Raw genomic sequence first — 19,181 nt, forward strand, 5'->3', positions numbered from 1 at the left:
GGCATATATATTGGACAACATCATAGAGGTAATTTCAGAGTCAAAATGTCTTCTTGAACTTAAAGATCATCTAGGCAACTCCTAAGTCATGAGACATCAGTTCAACTTGTCGTGTGGAGGTGTTGTCATAGTTTCCACAAGCTACATGCCAACGAAACACCTGCTGTTGCACTGGAGGAGGTTTCTACACTAGGGCCAACCAGGCCAGTGAGGTGGATGCATAATTAAGCTCTGGTTAGTGGATCAGGACGAGGGAGTTGAACTAAGCAAATCAGCACCATCCTGATGAAGATGGAGGGGCATTTCAATAAGAAAGCACACAAGAGGACTTCCCTGGCAGTCCAGTGATTAAGACTCTGCACTTCCGATGCAGGGAACGCAGGTTCAATTCCTGGTCCGGGAACTAAGATTCCACATGCCGCATGGTGCAGCCAAAAAAAATTAACTGAGAAAGCACACAAGCCCTTAGGAAACCAGGGTGGAGGCTGCCAGAATTCAGAGATCCATAGAACTGGGTCCTGCTCCCTCCCCTTGGCATAATCCAACAGAGGTGTTGCCTGCAGAGGCTTTGGGTGTTAACCATATTACCATCTGCAAAGATACCATTCATTTTCTTTTACCAAATTCCTCCTTCTTAGGGTGGGGGGAGTGGGTCAGTCCTATGTTGGGCTTCCCAGGTAGCTCAGCTGGTAAAGAATACACCTGCAATGCAGGAGGCCCTGGTTTGATTCCTGGGTCGGGATGAGCCCCTGGAGAAGGGATACTCCAGTATTCTTGGGCTTCCCTGGCTCAATGGTAAAGAATCCACCTGCAACGTGGGAGACCTGGGTTTGATCCCTGGGTTGGGAAGATTCCCTGGAGGAGGGCATGGCAATGCACTCCAGTATTCTTGCCTGGAGAATCCCCATGGACAGAGGAGCCTGGCGGGTTACAGTTCATGGGGTCGCAAAGAGACACAACTAAGTGATTAACACACACACACATGACACAAAAAGTCAGTTATTTGAAACATATATTGTATACTTTGAATTAATTATAACAATAGCAATTTCTCAACTATTTGGCAGCATTATTCCTCCAGTCCTCTACCAGGAGTTGGGGTGAAGTGATTGGGTCTGCTTTCCCTGTGGTTTAAGTTCAGAAACTCTTCTGGCCATTGAGGAGTAAGAGATACTTTGATTTTGCATTTAATGCCTTGTTCCTCTTTGATTAGGGTTTCCCACACAGACAGGTTCCTGACTCTGCCAGCTGATTAACATTAAAGCTCCCTGCTCCCTTTTGCTTGTCCTCAACCCAACCGTGCAGATTCTGACCATGACCTCACCTTGATGGATTCCAAAGCCCTCTCATTTTCTCGGTTGAGGCCGGTGGCCTGCTTTGCTTGAGCACTGGCCTCCTGTAGAGCAGCACGGAGGCCACTGAGTTTGGCTTCATAATCATTTAAAGCATCTCGTATATTCTTCGCCAATCCATTGTCCTCCACCTGGTGGTTTTCCGGCCAGCTCCTTATCTGATTCAGCACTGAAACAGATCACCTTTTTGTTTTCCACTTGAGAAATGAGTGCATTGACACTGAGTCATAAAGACTACAGAAGAATTGATTTTCTACTCACTTCATGGTTTTCCTTGAGCTTGCAAGGGAATGAGAAAGAAGGCTAGTGTTTATGTTATGTTGTGCCCTGTACACATTGTCTCAATTAACTTTTATGACAACCACATGAAGACAGTGATTATCTCATGTTTCAAATAAGAAAATGGATGGCCTGAGAAATTAGGTGACAAAGTTTCAGTCTTGGAACTGGAACTGAACTTGCAGAGTATAAATATAAAGCACGTGCTCCTTCTATTACTAATACTGTCTCCAAGGCTAACATTAAATTTAAACAATACAAATGCTAAAAGAGAGATGCCACTGTTTGTAGATTAACCACTGATATGTCATTCCACTCCAGAATGAAGCTCAGTATGTGGAAAAATATAGGCCTATTATTTTTAAAGTTTTGAGTTAATGTGGCATTTTCCTTAATCCAAATCTTTAGATATATTCTCTTAATTTCTAATACATCTTTTTTTTTTTGGTAGTAGTAATGCGAATATCAATGTATGATTCAAAACCCCAATGGTGATGAGGGGACTATTAAAAATGATATAATGGATCCTTTTGTAGTTCATGAGCATGGTGATTGGGTGTTCATGCTGCTGCATGACATGTGCCTCCCTGCAAACCTTGTTACGACACCAGCACATTACCCGTCTGATGTGAAAGAGAAAAAAATGATATAATGAGAAGCAGTAGAGCTTAAAGAAAAATGAAAGTGCAGTTAAAAACAAAATAGAGGTACCAGTGTCTAATATCTAAGGAGAAAAAGCTATTTTTTGGCATGATAGTAAGATATTCTATTCTATGGATAAAGATGTGGTGTGTATATGTATATATACAGGTATAATATACAGTGGGATATTATTCAGCCATTAAAAAGAATGAAATAATGCCATTAGAAGCAACTTGGATAGACATAGAGATTATCAAAGTAAGCAAAGAAAACCAGAAAGAGAAAGACAAATACTATATGATATCACTTACATGTGGATTCTAAATCTAAATTTGTGATACGTTCACAAATGAACATATCTACAAAACAGAAACAGACTCACAGACATGGAGAACAGACTTGTGGTTGCCAAGGAGGAGGGGGTAGGGGAGGGAGGAATTGGGAGTTTGGGGTCAGTAGCTGCAAACTGTTATATATGGGATGGATAAACAAGGTCCTACTGAATAGCACAGAGAGCTGCATTCAATACCCTGTGATAAACCATAATGGAAAAGAATATGGAAAAACATTTCTATATATATATGTGTGTATGTGTGCACATGCATAACTCAATCACTGCTGAAATTAACACAACATTGTAAATCAACTATAATTTAATAAACTTTTTTTTTAAAAAAGATGTTCTACTCCACAACCTCTCAGTAACCTGGAAAGGCCACCCATTTGTACCACGTGCTACTCTACTAGTACTAGAGGCTGAAATGGTGACCCCTCCCCCAACCTGGCACGGTGTTCTCTGCACCCTGTATGTCAAGCCAATCAGAACAGACTGGATGCACGCATTTGGAAGGGTCCTTACACTGCTGAGCCTCTCTTCTTTCAGCTTCGGCCTCCCTCAGCTGCTTCCCGAAGTTGCAGGTCCTCATTTCCCTCATCATGCGCTCAGCTTCAGCCAGCTCTCTGGAAAAATCACCTGAAGGCACCCTGTTTCCATCTCCCTCCGTCCCAGACACCTGCTTCATGAGAGCTGGAAAACATCAAGCTGTTTATTAAACTGGGAATTCTGGACTCCAGGAGACTACTAAGAAAAGAGGCAGAGACTTTTATAGAGGACTCATATTGGTTTTTCAGTATCTCTATAGGCTCTTTTTCATAATGCTGAACTCTTTCTTTGTACAACAAAGGCTAAAGTAGTACAAAAGATACTTAATTGGGCTGAGTAACTCTTCTTACTGTGCACATTCCAGATGACATTTTTAATCTTCGAGTCCAGCTCTTTTGCACTTTGGGTTGTCCGATCAATGTCGTTATAGAATGTTTGTGCTTTTCTGGAATTTATTTGAACCTATATGAAGAGTAAATTGATGAGCAACAAATTAAGTTGTTGGGGGGAAAAAACTAGTAATATTTTGAAGCAAAAAAAGAGTTAATGCTATTGACCGAATGTATTACCTTTTCTTGCAAAGTTTCAAATTCATGATTCAAGTTACTCAGTTCTTTTTCCAGACCATCCATTTTTGATTTATGATTTGAAATGGTGGGACGGTAGCTGAACAGCTGGTTCTGAAAGTAAAATACAAAGTTAATCACAGTCTAGAGTAGAAATTTGGAGTAAGTCTTATCAACTTGGTAAACCTGGCGATGATATGAAAAGATTCATTGAGTAAGACCAATGCTGGTCCTTAGAAAAAAATATGGTTCTTTGAAACAGGCTTTATGAAGAATTTACGTTCTGATGTTGTGATCTGGTTCTAAAATAAAGTAGGAAAATTTAAAGACAAGAAGAAACAAGATACTTTACTTGAATTAATGACCTAACCTTAAAGAAATGAGGGTGATGTCACTTACTTGATGTATTAATTTTTAGATTCTATAATAATGTCAATTTTTTAAACTTATATTTTACTTGATTATGCTAAAAACAAGTGTCTATGGCTACTCTGTTGAAAGGATCTATAAATTCAAAGAATTATACAGCAAGAGAAAAACTCAGAGCTCATTAAACTGAATTAAATTGAATACCCTCATTTAATAGGAAAAAAATGAGAAAATAGAAACCTAAAAAAGTTGGGTGATTTGTCCATGCCATGGAAGTATACATGATTAGTGACTGCTTCAAGACCAAAATCCAGGTCCCCTTCCTCTTTTGGGTACTGAATGGCAACATTATTATTAGAGGGGACACTGCTGCATACAGGTTTCCCTGGTGGCTCAGACAGTAAAGAATCTGCTTACAATACAGGAGACCCAGGTTCGATTCCTGGGTTGGGAAGATCCCCTGGAGAAGGAAATAACTGGCTACTCACTCCAGAATTTTTGCCTAGAAAATCCCATGGACAGAGGAGCCTGGTGGGCTACAGTTCACAGGGTCACAAACAGTCAGACATGACTTAGTGACTAACACTATTTCTATTGCTGCGTATGATTTCTAGAGTAGCAATTACTTTCAATTTTGGGTTGTTTTTTTTTTAAGTTTGAACTTTTTCAATGTATGCACTTAGCATACAGAATCTTAGTTCCCCAACCAGGGATCGAATCTGCACTGGAAGCACAGTGTCTCAACCACTGGACTGCCAGGGAAATCCCTCAATTTTTTGGAAAAAAAATGTATTAATATCTTGAAAGTTTTTACAAGAAAAAGCAATATTACTATCTCTACTTGTATATAAGAGCCAGTGTTGGGTAAAAGAACACAGGCTTTTCAGCTGAGGTCCAAACCCTAGGTCCACCACTTCATAGATAAGCCCATTGGGCCTTATCTCCTTCATCTGTCTATCAGGGGCTGTAATATTAAGCTGCTGGGTTCTTTGTGGTGGAAAGTGGGCTAATGTATTATAAAATGTCATGTATACACAGAACCATTCAAAAAAGTTGGTTGCTTTGTCAAACATATTCCTACTCAGTTTCCAGTGTTTCTGTGATATTGCAAGAAGATGGTTCTATTTTCATTGCGCTGCAGAAAAATGAAGCGCATGGTTGCAGGTCAGAACACCTGGATAAGAGGTGTAGCGCGTGAACGTACTCTTTATAATTTCGTCTTGGTGTGAATTCTTCTAGAACCACCACATACTAGCTGTGTGATTGTAGGCAAGTTACTTGGCCTTTACATACCTGTAAAAAATGGCACTATTTTCTTCACGGGATGCTGTGACATTTAAGGAAAGCACTTACAGCACCCTGGGCACAGCATGGATACCACAATGTTCGTTCCCTTCCCTTCCTTGAAACAGTGCAAGACTGTATAGATGACATCAGTCACTAAAGTGCCTTTTTTCCCCCCTCTGAACACACAAAGGCTTTCCCCCTCTCCTCTCCATATTAAGCCTCCTAACCATGCACTAAAATTACCCTAATGGGATGGAAAAGAGCCATTTTTTTCTAGCACTATTTATTTTTGCCGTATGTACTCAACCACAGCCACTAATGGTTTCGAAGCAGCCTTCATTCCAAAAGCCTTTAATTTAACTTTCCCTACTAGCTTAGGGTCCATCTACTGAATTTTTTCACTTTTGAGTAGATTTTTAAATTTTTCTGTGATTAAATTAATCACAGAAATTTAATTTTAAATTAAATTTAAATTTTTCTGTGATTTTTTAATTACATCTTCTCACATTTACCTCTTCTTGTTTGGTTTGTGTTTAAAAAGTTTTTCTAATTTCTTGTTTCTTTCATTGGATGTTACCCTGCAAAGTAGTTTTCAGATTGTCCTGTGATTTCTGTTTTTGCTAAAGGGACTCAACACATGACTGCTGCCTCTGCTGCATGTCGTTCTTATTACCTTTCACAGTGTTTGCAGACTCATTCTGAGAGGGGGTTTTCCTCTTCTCTCTGCATTCTCTTGTGTCCTGTCTGGTGATCTTAGGGTCATCATCGCTCCTGCCCCAGGCCCCCCCAGTCCAGGACCAGGTCTTATATCGGCAGCTTAGGACTTGCACACTATGGTGATGCTGAGAATGTCACATTGCAACACAGATCCTGGTCTGTGAGTCTTGTCCACGTCGTGGCTATAAAGTTGTAGCTTTCCTAGTTCTCACGCAATTGTTGCCTAACAATGAGAACTGGGCAGTTTCAACTTTGTTTCTTCAACCTTCATTTGTAGGCAAACAAGCCCCCATTGCCCCCAGCCAGGAAGCCCGACTCCAGCCCATGGGGCACTTTCAGCCCCAGTACTTCTCAGGATGCCCTCTTGGCTACCTTCTTTCCAAGTATACATAAAACATTCTCCAAGATGACCATGTTCTGAGCTATGAAACAGGTATCAACATACTTAAAGAGAGCTGGAATCATAAAGCATTTTCTCTGATCCCAACAGAGTTAAACTAGAAATCGATAATAGAGTTAACTGGAAAATCTTCGGTTTGGAAATTAAACAATATAGTTCTAAATAACTTAGGGATCAAAGATATGTCACAAGGGAAATCAGAAAATCTTCTGAATTGAATGAAAATGGAAACTGACACTTTAAAATGTGTGGGATACAGCTAAGGTACTGCTTAGGGGAAAACTTATAGCATTAAATGCTTATATTAAGAAATGTTTTGGATCAGAAAACAAGCTTTTATCTTAAGAAACTAGAAAATGAATAGCAAACTAAACCCAAAGCAAGCATAAGGAAGAAAAGATATGGATAAGAACAGAAATCAATGAAACTGAAAACTGAAGAACAACAGAAATCAATGAAATAAAAAGATCAATAACACTGATAAACCTCTAGCCAGAATAATAAAAAAAAAAGAGGTAAGACACAAATGACCGATAACCAGAATGAATGAGAAAGCATCACTACAGATTTTGCAGCTATTAGAAGGATAATAAGGAAAAATTATAAACAATTATATGTCAATATATTTGGTATTAATAATTTAGGTGAAATGAAAAAATTATTTGAAAGGCACACATTACCAAATATCACTGAAAAAGAAATAAATAATCCCAATTGTCCAGTACCTATTTTTAATTGATCTTGTAGTTAAATTTAAAAAAAAAAAAAATTTAGCAAAGAAAACTCCAGGCCCACGTGGCTTCACTGGAAAACTCCACCAAACATTTAAAAAAGAATTAATGACAATTTTACCAAAGTTCGAGTTTGAATCTTCTGAACACAAGATACTGAGATAAAGACTATAAGAAAAATGAGACCAGAAACATTCAGTACGTAAGGAATGTTCACTTAGAAGAGTCAGTTTTCTGTGTTCACTGTACTTTTCACCAGTAGAAATCTAATCTTCATTTAGAGCAGAGGAAGGACAGCCGCCCTGAAAATTAAGTGCAGTCAAGCTCCCCACCCCTCCCGGCATGAGGAATATTCATTCATGCAGCATCTGTGAATTCATCGAGTAACTGCCCTGGGCCAGGCATCGTGTGTGACCGAGGGGTACTTACCCTCAAGTCCTTGGTCTGGGTCTCCAAGCGCCTTATCTGCTCCAGGGTCCCTGCGCTGACACTCAGGCCCTGCAGCTGAGATTTGATCAGGCGCAGCTCGTCGTCCATGGTGGCCAGGTCGTTCAAGAGCGTCATCACACAGCTGTCACAGTCTGTGGGGCCACAATCAGAGGCACACGTGCTGCTGGCTGGAGCCACAGGAATGCAGACCAAGCCCCAGGGCTGCAGAGCAGCCGGTTAATACACACATAGCCCATCATAGGCAGAAATCACCATCCGGGGCTTCTCAGAGAAGAATGCAATTCTGAAAAAGGGAGATCTCTAGATGGGAGCATTTTACAAAGAAATGGTGTCGTGGGGAGAATGAGTGAGGGTGGTCAAAAGGTACAAACATCCAGTTATAGAGAAAAACAAATATTGCATATTAACACATATATGTGGAATCTAGAAAAATGGTACAGATGAACCTATTTCCAGGGCAGATGGAAATAGAGATGCAGATGTAGAGAATGGACATGTGGGCAAAGACGGGGAAGGGGAGAGCGGGATGAATTGGCAGAGTAGCAATGGCATATATATACCACCACGTGCAAAGTAGCCAGTTACTGGGAACCCGTTGGATAGTGAAGGGGACTTGGCTCAATGCTCTGTGATGACCTGGAGGGATGGATGGTGTGAGGGCAGGAGGGAGGCTCAAGGCAGAGGGGATACATGTATATATATGTAACTGATTCACTTCATTGTACAGCAGAAACTAACACAATATTGGAAAGCAACTACACTATAAGAAAAACATTTTAAAAAATAAAAAACAAGAGAAGTAACTTAGCATGTAAAATGTACAGCAAGATGACTATAGTTAAGGACACTCTATTACATATTTGAATGTCACCAAAAAAGTAGATCTTAAAAATTCTTAGTGCACAAAAGAAAATCTGTAACTGTGTAAGTTGATGGATGTTAACTAACTGGGGTGATCATTTCACAACCTATACATATATCAAATCATTATGTTGTAGACTTTAATACAATATTGCATGTCAACTATATACCAATACAACTGGGCAAATAAATGGTGAACCTATGCAACTTGTTGCTTATTTTGTATATGGGGAAAGGAATAATAAACAGTTTTTATTTATTGAGTGCTTGCAGGGATCATGATAAGGGATTCATAAGCATTTTTCCAACAACTATATGAAGTTAGTATAGTTACTATCAACCTCAGTTTCACCATTGTACAAATGATGAAGCTTGAAGAAGCAAGGTCACTGGCATGAGATCATACAGATATTAGTTGGCAGAGACTGGATTTGACCCTAAGTAGCCCTGCTGGAGGAGGGCAAAGCAACCCACTCCAGTATTCTTGCCTGGAGAATCCCATGGACAGAAGAGCCTAGCAGGCTACAGCCCATGGGGTTGCACAGAGTCGGAGATGACTGAGGCGACTTAGCACACACGCAGCCCTCTTTCCACCTCCTTCCATCACTGCTTTCCCATGTCACAGTCTGGGGTTCACAGATCTGAAGCTGAACCCCACGGCCTGGAAGGGAGGGGGCACTTTCTTTACTCACCGTCACATTCTTCTCCGGGACCACTATCTTTGGGTTCCTGGTTTATGCAGTCTGAAATGAGGAGTAAACAAAGAAGACAGTGCTACGAAACTTACTCTTCATGCACTTTTTAACTTGTCTTTTAGGGAAGCTAGTTTCAGAAAATTTCAGTCACCCACCCACCCAGGAGGCCAGCTCTTCCCTTCTCCCTCCTTCCCTAGGGCCACTGAGAGCTGTCTTGGATCTCAGCAGTCTGGCTGCAGGAATGTCTCTTGTGGCCTCTCTGATGATATATTGCTTCTTCTCTCCAAAGGGTCATGCCATTCTTAGGAAGTTAACACTCCAAGTTGTTACTGTTGCCTTCATTCGGTGGCCTCTTATACAACTGCTGATGTCTCTTCCAATATCATTTGAGAACATTCAATAAACACTCACTGAGGGCCTCTGAGCACTCCCTAAGTCCCATGGCCCTGTGCTAGGGGCAGAATACAAAGACAGAAGACAAAATCTCTGCTGTCCTATAGGTGCAGGTTCAATCTCTGGTCAGAGAACTAATGCTCCTTAGTGGTCAGGGAAGGTAACGGTCCTGCGGGGGAGGTAGACACATTTCACAACAGTGTGACAGATGCTGTAAGGGAGATAACCACACTCAGTGGACTAGCTCCACCAACTACTGTGTGTACATGCTGAATCTTGAGGTTCTCAGCTACAGACAGGAAAGCCTAACAGTCATCCTTGGAAATTCTTCACTCCACTAATGTCTACTCCTTTCCCCATACCATGCATACTAAAGTGTCCTCTCATTTCCCTCTGAAAAACCATCTAACTTCATCAAAGGGAAACTCTAAACTTGAAACTTTCTTAGACATGCAACAAGGAGGCTTTCAGGTGTGTTCTCAACAGCAGGTAATACTCTACACTTTGTCTGTATACACATGTTTTAAACCATGTTTGCTTTTTATTGTAAAAAAAATACATAAGCTTACTATGGCAAATTTGGAAAGATCAGAAAAATGAGATGAAACATTGTCCTTGATCCTGCCACTCAAAGGCAATCAATGTGTCCCCAGTGTATATTTGCGTACATTTTAATTTATTATATGTAATCAAAGGTTTCTCTTACTCATCCTTTTTAAAAAACCCAGTCACTCTTACATGTATATATAAGAAGGACTGATGCTGAAAGGACACTGGTAGGACTGATGCTGAAGCTGAAGCGCCAGTATTTTGGTCGTCTGATGTGAACAAAAGACTCGTTGGAAAAGTCCCTAATGCTGGGAAAGATTGAAGGCAGAAGGAGAAGAGAGCGTCAGAGGATGAGGTGGTTGGATGGCATCACTGGATGAACATGAACGTGAACTTGGGCAAACACTGGGAGATGGTGAGGGACAGGGAGGCCTGGCATGCTGAAGTCCATGGGGTCACAAAGAGTTGGACAGGGCTGGCTGACTGAACAACAACAATATATACATATAGGTGTGTCACCTTTATTTCCTCAATTAGACCATGAATCCCTTATAGGCAGGAAACAAGGTTTCCTTTCCTTCACAAACTTCTGCAAACACAGCACCTTGGACAGTCTATGGGGAACTTGACTTATGAGGAGGACTGATTTATCAGTGCAATTTTCTCAACAAGTTTGAGTTTGACCACCAAAGAATCTGTCTGTTACTAGGTAGGGAAAAAAAAAAAAAAAAAGAATGAATGAAAGAAAAGGGGGGGAGGGGATCCCACAAGGACAAATGTGTCTCAGATGTGAGGATTTTATTCCACTCGAGGAACAAATAGTTACCATCCTCATTTCAGGTTGCTTATTTTTGTTATTAGAGTAGGGACAAGGAGGCTTGAAAAGGCATCCATCTCACAGTATGATGTGTCCAATGCTGAAATTTCTCCTGAACACCTCCAAGGACCTCCAGGGACAGTAGAACTCATTTCCTTTTAAGCCAGTCCTTTTCATCTTTAAACGTCTGACACTTCTATTCGGAATGATTTACAATAGGCCTCCCTCTAGCTTCCACTCCTGGAAGTGAGTTCCAGCCCTTGTCACATAGAACGACCCACTGTTCTCCCACACATGCCCCTTTCAGATCCGTCGTTTCCAAGTCTACTCTCCACTGTCCTCTCCACAGGGCTACAAGTCCCTTCACAGTTTCACCTTCTTTCTGAACAAACTGAAGCGTGTCTATTGCTTTGTGAGGACAACACTCCCCCGCCCTCCCCCCCCCCCCCCCCCCCCACCGAGGACCTGCATGGCAGCAGACCAAAGAACAGTAAGCCACCTGGTTTTGGACACCAGAACTCAGCGGAGATGGTACGAGGCATCTAAGGGGCCATGTCACTCTCTTGATTCATACCAAACTCACCACTAACTGAAACCTTAGCCGTGACTCACTTATCACTACAGGACTGACCACATGCAAGCCTCAACATAATTTTGTCTGGTTAGAACTGGCCCCTCACTCCAGGCTGTTGAGGACCTATTTTATTCTAAATGTGTCACAGGAGGTGTTTTCTGGCTCCTCCAACTTGGTGTCATCTGATAACTGAGTGGACAGGTCTTCTATATTTCCATTCAGGTCAACAATGTTGAACAAGAAGGAGTTCAGATGAAGCCCCAAAACATGACAACAGGCACCTCATTCTAGACTGACAAGGAGCCATTTGCTCTGCAGCCCTTTGGGAACAGTCATTTGAGCAGATCTAATCCACGCATCCAGGGCGTAGTTCTTTATCTTGTCTATAAGATGAGAGATTTTATCTAAGGATTTGGTACTGTACTATATCAATGGCGTTTTCCTGATAAATCCATTAATATCCTCCATTAGACAGAGGATGAGATGGTTGGATGCCATCACTGACACAACAGACATGAGTTTGAGCAAACTCCAGGAGACAGTGGACTGGGAAGCCTGGTGTGCTGCAGTTGGACACGACCTAGTGACTGAATGACAACAAATATTCTCTATCAAAGAAGGAAATGGAGACTCTTCCTTTTTTCCCCAGCTTCCTTTTTCTCCTACTCCATCTATACTAACTTCCAGTTAATGTCTTTTTCCTGGTAGGTAAAATCCATCTCAATTATACACTCACATTCTAGAACAGTTACTGCTTTAGGAGAAGAGTACTTTGAATTCTTCAGATACACACACAAAGGAAGCTGATGAGAGAATAACCTTATAATGGCAAAGAGAGATCTCACCAAAATCACTGAAATAGGGTCTAAAGTTATTTTGACTATAATTAAAGAAGTTTTAAAAACAATTTACCAAATAAATCAATAAATTAATTAAATAAAAACAATTTGCCTTAAAAAAAAAAAAACCTACTTGAAATTAAGTTATTCACCAAAGCTGTGAGTACTACCTAAGCATTCCCAACTTTGTCAAAACAAGGGCACAATCTGTTATGTGCAGTTGTGTGTGTGCTTCCTGAAAAGGGCTGTTTGGCTTCTTTGCCTGCTGTGATGTACCAGTTTGATAAAGGTAGGTTAACAGAGGTGGGAGTCAGTCTTACCTCCGTTCAGGGGGTCACAACTGCCCAACTGGCCGTTGCTGTTACAATTGCATGGCTGGCAGCTGCCTCCAAATTTCTGGGGATTTCCAAAATATCCAGGAGCACACCTGCACAGAATACGGAAAAAGAGAGGAAACACCCAAAGAATGCATCATTTACTCCACCCAGTTTTCTCAACTTCCAGCTCCCTGTTTGGGATATCGTAACCCTATGGGAGAAAACGCTGACATAGATTTGCATGAGGGAATGCATCTCAGTAGAGATATCTGTGACTTGAATGGGAATGGTGAGTGTGGGAGGCAGGCAGAGATTTTTCCCTTCCCCCTTGACATGCAGATGACATACCTACAGCCAAATGGCACATGAACAAAACGCAAACAGGAGTCAGTAGTCTGACCAGTATGGAAATTAGGGATGGGTGAATTTTATGCAAGAGCTGAATTTCTGAAGATATCACATAATTACATACTGCTTAATTTACAGCTAATTTCCTCAAAGGTAAAAAAAAAGAAAGGAAAATTCATATAATTTCAATTTTTTTGCATAAAGGGAGACTTTATTAACATTTCTTATTGTACTATTCCAACTCTGCATAATTCATATTTATTTACACTAATTACTGCAGTGATGTACATAAGGGGCTTAAATAACTGAGCAGTTACAGCTGCTACCTTGGCCCGAGGCTTTATTATTCTAGATGATTTAGTGATGAGATGTCAGCTCCTTATTTATGTTAAAAGATCATATATCCTTGATGGTGCATTTCTACTTTTTTCAAACAATAAAATAAACCCATGTTAATGTTTCTGGAACAGGGAGGTAAATCAAAACATTTCTGTTCATTAGCAAAGTTCCACTTCCACTCTATTACCCCCCCAAAATTGTCATTAAGTTGGTATGTGTGTACTGTCTTATCATCAATGGGATTGATAGAATCAAGGAAATAAGGCATTTGACTCTCTTCCCAAAATTTAGGGCTTCCTATGTGGTACTAGTGGTAAAGAATTCTGCCTGCCAATGCAGGAGACGTAGGAGACGAGGGTTCAATCCCAGGGGTGAAAAGATTCCCTGAGAAAGAAATGGCAACCCACTCCAGCATTTTTGTCTGGAGAATCCCATAAAGAGGAGCCTGGCAGGTTACAGTCTGTGGGGTCACAAAGAGTTGGACACGACTGAAGCGACTGAGCATGCATGCAACCCAAATTTAAGCTTTGTCCCAAAGAATTTACCAGGCAATTTTAAATACTCTTTTCCAACAGATAAACTGGTGATATAGCACAAAGGACACAGGTTTTGAGTCAGGAAGATCTACCTGCATGGATTCCTGCTTTCACCACCGTGTGTGTAATCTTGGGCTTATCTGAACCCCACATGCTTCCACTTCTTCATCTATTCCTCTTATGAAAATGTAAGCTCCATGAGGATGTGATTTTGGGGGCCTGTTTTGCTCACTGAAACATCCTTAGCACCTGGGACAGTGCCTGGGCACATTTTAGGATCAGATATAAATACAGATATAAATATTTGTATACAGATATAAATATATATAAATATCAGATATAAATACATGCTGAATGAATGAATGAAAAATTGTACTAACCATATCTATTTTGGTGGATGGAAATAAGATAAAAGATAAAGCAGTAAAGAATCTAGTACAAAGCCTGCACATAACAGACGCTCAGTAAAAGGTAGCTACTACCATTTTAAGACATGTTGAAAATATTCATATATTGGCGTGTATGTATAACTGGTATCATTTGGAATGACTACATTTCAGATAGTGGACAGGAAGCAGAAAACCCATGTATTCCCTAATTATCAGGAAGGTAACTAAGCTGAGGCGGCTTATCCAAGTCTACTCAGCAGGCTGTCCTAGTAATAGGGCTTTCCTTGAAGTGGCCAGCCCCATATTCTGCTTCCTAACCATGCTACGCAAAAGATCTGTTTAAAGTACTTTTTCTTCAGGTGTCTCACTTGTATGTAAACTTTCTATGTAAAAGATACATATTTACAAAACACCTTACTTAAAGTTACATAAATATTCCAGAAATCTTATTCTGCTTCTTCCTTAATCTTGCAAAGCAGAATAAAATTTCTGGAATATTTATGTAACTTTAAGTAAGGTAATTTGAAAAGACCCTGATGCTGGGAAAGATTGAAGGCAGGAGGAGAAGGGGATGATAGAGGATGAGATGGTTGGATGGCATCACCGACTCAATGGACATGGGTTTGCGTGGACTCTGGGAGTTGCTGATGGACAGGGAGGACTGGCGTGCTGCGGTTCACGAGGTCGCAGAGTCAGACATGACTGAGCAACTGACCTGAATTGGTGCCTTTCTTCTTATTTAGCCATGATAGTGGCTAAACACAATGGACTAAAGTAAAACTTCCTGATTTCATAGGTGACATTGGTATAGCAAATGAAGAGCAGAGAGAGCTTCTGTCATCTGTGACTCTGAACAGCTGAGGAAGAAACTTGTCCCAGAGCATGGGGGTGGGGGGGTGGGGGGAGGGTTGGAATGTGAGCTGGGAACCCTTCCCTGCCTCTCCCCCACCTCTGTCCGGCTCTCCTGCATACATCCTTATTTTTCACTACACACTATGCTTGTATTTATCATTGCAGAGCTAACCACTAGTGGCTGATGATGTCTGGCAGCCTGGCACAGAGTGGGCGCTCAATAAATGTCTAACAAGTAAAAAAATTTGACATTAAAATGGCATTAAGCTGTAGAAGTTTTTTACACTTGATGTTAGCCAAAAGGCTGAGAAGCGATAGAAAAGTTTTTAGCGATGGAAAAGTTTTGTTTCTTTTTTAAACAATACTTGCTTCCTTGATGTATGATCAAATGTAACAAACCTAAGCTGGGAGTACTGTTAATTAACAATTTCCCTTTTCCAATCAGCTGCCTGCCAAATGGATGGCTCCTCCGGACTGGTGCTCCACCTCACTGGTTGTGAAGAACTGTACAGAGGATTAAATTAGGAAGCCTCTCCCAGATGGGAGCCCCATAGCTTTTAAATCACGGAGCCCGGAAGACCTGGCCTACTCCCCACTCTACCCATCTTTCCTGTCTCAGGGTGGCTGCCTCTTCCGTCCCTCCCCCTTCAGTTCCAGTGGGATGCCCTCCTGTTGCAGCCTGATTTAGCCCAGCTGCCTCTGTTTTAGGGCTTCCCTGGTGACTTAGGCTATAAAGAATTTGCCTGCAATACAGGACACCTGGGTTTGATCCCTGGGTTGGGAAGATCCCCTGGAGAAGGGAATGGCAACCTGCTCCAGTATTCTTACCTGGAGAATCCCATGAACAGAGGAGCCTGGTGGGCTACAGTTCATGGGGTCACAAAGAGTCAGACACGACTGAGTGATTAACACTTTCACTTTCTCTATTTCAACAGCCCGTTTGTATGCCCATTCACCACTAGACTAGAAGACCCTTGAGGGCAGTCTGTGCTCTGGTTGCTCATGTGTCTCTAATGCTCAGCATAGTGCCGGGCAGATATTAGGATCGCCATCCATTTTTCATTGAAGGAAAGAATGACTAATAGATGTGAGACAAACATGAGCTATGTTTCCCATGCAGAAATGAAAAACAGAAGAAATTCAAATTGCTCCTTTTTACCATGGGATAGTGTCCAGACCCTCAGCTGATGCCCATAAAAAGGGTGTCCCCCCTTCCACCCATGGCAGGTACCCTTGAGGCCCTTTGACTTGCTTACATTACTTCCCTGACCTGAGCTGTCTTCCAGCTCCACCTCCCAGCTCCACCGGGTTCTCGCCATCCCCTTGACCTACGTAAGTCCCACCTTGTCCATAAAATGTTTCAGATATCCTTAGTCCACAGTAGCCCCCGTTACGATGAAATCCAGTTGATTGTGTGTGTGTGTGTGTGTGTGTGTTTAATTTGGTAAAACACGTCTGAAGTTATCCAGAAAAACAATATGCCAGAACAGTCCAGGAAAAAATTTAAATAAGGGTTATGAAGGGAACCTGGCTCAACCAAATAGTCAAAGTCATTTTATAGTTTCAGAAATGATGCAGAAGTGGTAACTGCACAAGAACCAAATAAAATGTACAAATCCAAGTCCATACACATTTTGGACACATTTAACTTCAGTGAATGTCTTCCCTGGTGGCTCAGTTGGTAACGAATCCGCCTGCAATGTGGGAGACCTGGGTTCAATCCCTGGGTTGGGAAGTGCCCCTGGAGAAGCTTCAGTGAGTTCATCTAATGGTACCCAGGCAAAGAGGGATGAGAGCATGAGCCTACGGGAGTCTGTGTCCCCATCACTCTGTGAACACACTCCGGCAGGGGGCATAACATGAGGGATGGGAGCCTGCTCTGCCCCAGCGGGGCTCCCAGTGCCCCTCCTCACACGAACATTTCACCCTACAGAGTGTGGCTCCAGGTGTAACCAGACGCCAGGCACATTTCATGCAGCACGGCCCCCCTGGATTATTGAGACATGAAATACTGCAACAGTCAAGGTTATTTGAGCTCTGGTCAATTTTTGTCTTATATGTTGACCCTAGGTCTATCTGCCATGTGAGAAGCAACACCATAAAAAAGGCAAGGTTCCAATATTTCACTAACATCGAGATTTGAAGTTAAGAAGTAAAATCACAAAAGTACAAAAACAGGGATTTCCTTGGGGGTCCAGTTGTTAAGATTTCATCCTCCCAATGCAGGGGGGATGGGTTCAATCCCTGATTGGGGAGCTAAGATCCCATATGCCTCATGGTGTGGTGATATAAAACCAAAAAACCCCAAAAAACAAAATAGGTATAAACATTTATATCCAACTATCTCCAAGGTGGCTTTGGACTTCCCCAGTGGCTCAGACAGTAAATCGTCTGCCTACAATGCGGGAGACCTGGATTCAATTGTTTTATTTGACTATAAAATGACTTTGACTATTTGGTTGAGTCAGGTTCCCTTCATAACCCTTATTTAAATTTTTTCCTGGACTGTTCTGGCATATTGTTTTTCTGGATAACTTTAGACGCGTTTTACCAAATTAAAACGATTGAACCCTGGGTTGGGAAGATCTCCTGGAGAAGGAAATGGCAACCCACTCCAGTGCTCTTGCCTGGAAAATCCCATGGACGGAGGAGCCTGGTAGGCTACAGTCCATGGGGTTGCAAAGAGTCAGACACGACTGAGCGACTTCACTTTCACTTTCATTTTCATCTCCAAGGTCAAGAGTGGGGGATGATGGAACTTAAGTGGAACTTCCTGGCCCTGACAAGATGTTATCAATGAATACTTATTGCTATGGATACAGACTGAAAATGAAAGTGTTTGCCACTCAGTCATGCCTGACTCTTTGCAACCCCATGGACTGTAGCCCACCAGGCTCCCTCTCTCCATGGGATTCTCTGGGCAAGAAGACTGGAGTGGGTTGACATTTCTTTCTCCAGGGAATCTTCCTGACCCAGGGCTTGAACCTGGGTCTCCAGCATTGCAGGCAGATTCTTTACCATCTGGGCCCCCAGGGCACCCTGCATGGAAACAGACTACTAATATATAATTAGATGAGAAAATAAGTCAAAACAAAAAGCACAACTGAAATCTACATTTTTTTTTTTAAGAAAAAGTCTGTGCATGTAGAACTGATATGTAAGAACATATAACAACTTTTGTGGGGGGTGCTGCACATGGGATATTAGTTCCCCAATTAGGGACTGAACCTGTGTCCCTTGCAGTGCAAGCACAGAATCCTAACCAGGGGACCACCAGGGAATTCCCTTCAACAAGTTTTAACCATGGTTTTCTGTAGGCAAAATAACTATGAATAGCACTGTAGGTGGGCAGGCGTGAGCATAGGTCAATTGTAAGGGTGTGGTACTTACTAGTTTTTTGCCTTATTAGCTTTTGGCTCACCTATATTATGGGGATTCCCAGGTGGCACTAGCAGTAAAGAACCTGCCTGCCAATGCAGGAGATAGTAAGAGACATGGGTTTGATCCCTGGGTCGGGAAGATCCCCTGGAGGAGGGCATGGCAACCCGTTCCAGTACTTTTGCCTGGAGAATCCCATGGACAGAGGAGCCTGGAGTGCTATACCCCTTGGGGTTGCAGAGAGTCGGACACAACTGAAACGACTTAGCACACACACACATACCTGTGTTACATCATTTTCATAATTTATAAAATTTTTTATAATTATGTACTGATCTTACGATAGTTATTTTAAATTTTAAAATGTTATCCATATGATTCATTTTACTGTTACTTTTCCAGATACATATGTACGTGTATGCTTTCTTCCTGTCTAGATGACAAGTATCTTTTGTACCCTTCACAGTAGCTGGGCAGAGTAGCTAATCATGAAATATTGTTCAGGAAAAAGGCAAGCTTGGCTCTGCGGCCTTTATAATCAAGTACATACCTTCCATTCTATAACATGTATTCTTTTGTTTCCCAAACATTACTAAACACCTATTATGTGAATAGTAG

At 41.7% G+C, this 19,181-nt stretch overlaps 1 protein-coding gene and 1 non-coding gene across 6 annotated transcripts in view; one reads left to right on the forward strand and one right to left on the reverse strand.

The window, feature by feature from the left end:
* The window catches only part of LAMA3 (laminin subunit alpha 3), a 247,400-nt gene that overhangs the window by 49,376 nt on the left and 178,843 nt on the right, over positions 1 to 19,181 (reverse strand). For all 5 annotated transcript variants that reach the window (XM_065932447.1, XM_065932446.1, XM_065932445.1 and 2 more), the window contains 7 exons: positions 12,725 to 12,831; positions 9,230 to 9,280; positions 7,656 to 7,807; positions 3,726 to 3,836; positions 3,507 to 3,618; positions 3,133 to 3,300; positions 1,325 to 1,521 (listed from right to left, as the gene is read on the reverse strand). In XM_065932447.1, coding sequence (XP_065788519.1) covers positions 1,325 to 1,521; positions 3,133 to 3,300; positions 3,507 to 3,618; positions 3,726 to 3,836; positions 7,656 to 7,807; positions 9,230 to 9,280; positions 12,725 to 12,831 — 898 coding nt within the window. The remainder of the gene's footprint in view (positions 1 to 1,324; positions 1,522 to 3,132; positions 3,301 to 3,506; positions 3,619 to 3,725; positions 3,837 to 7,655; positions 7,808 to 9,229; positions 9,281 to 12,724; positions 12,832 to 19,181) is intronic.
* On the forward strand, positions 2,156 to 2,260 carry LOC136168136 (small nucleolar RNA U13). The gene has a single exon (XR_010663284.1). It is a non-coding gene; the product is annotated as a small nucleolar RNA U13 (small nucleolar RNA).

The sequence above is a fragment of the Muntiacus reevesi genome, chromosome 4 (assembly GCF_963930625.1).
Source record: "Muntiacus reevesi chromosome 4, mMunRee1.1, whole genome shotgun sequence".
In the NCBI taxonomy this organism is placed as follows: domain Eukaryota; kingdom Metazoa; phylum Chordata; class Mammalia; order Artiodactyla; family Cervidae; genus Muntiacus; species Muntiacus reevesi.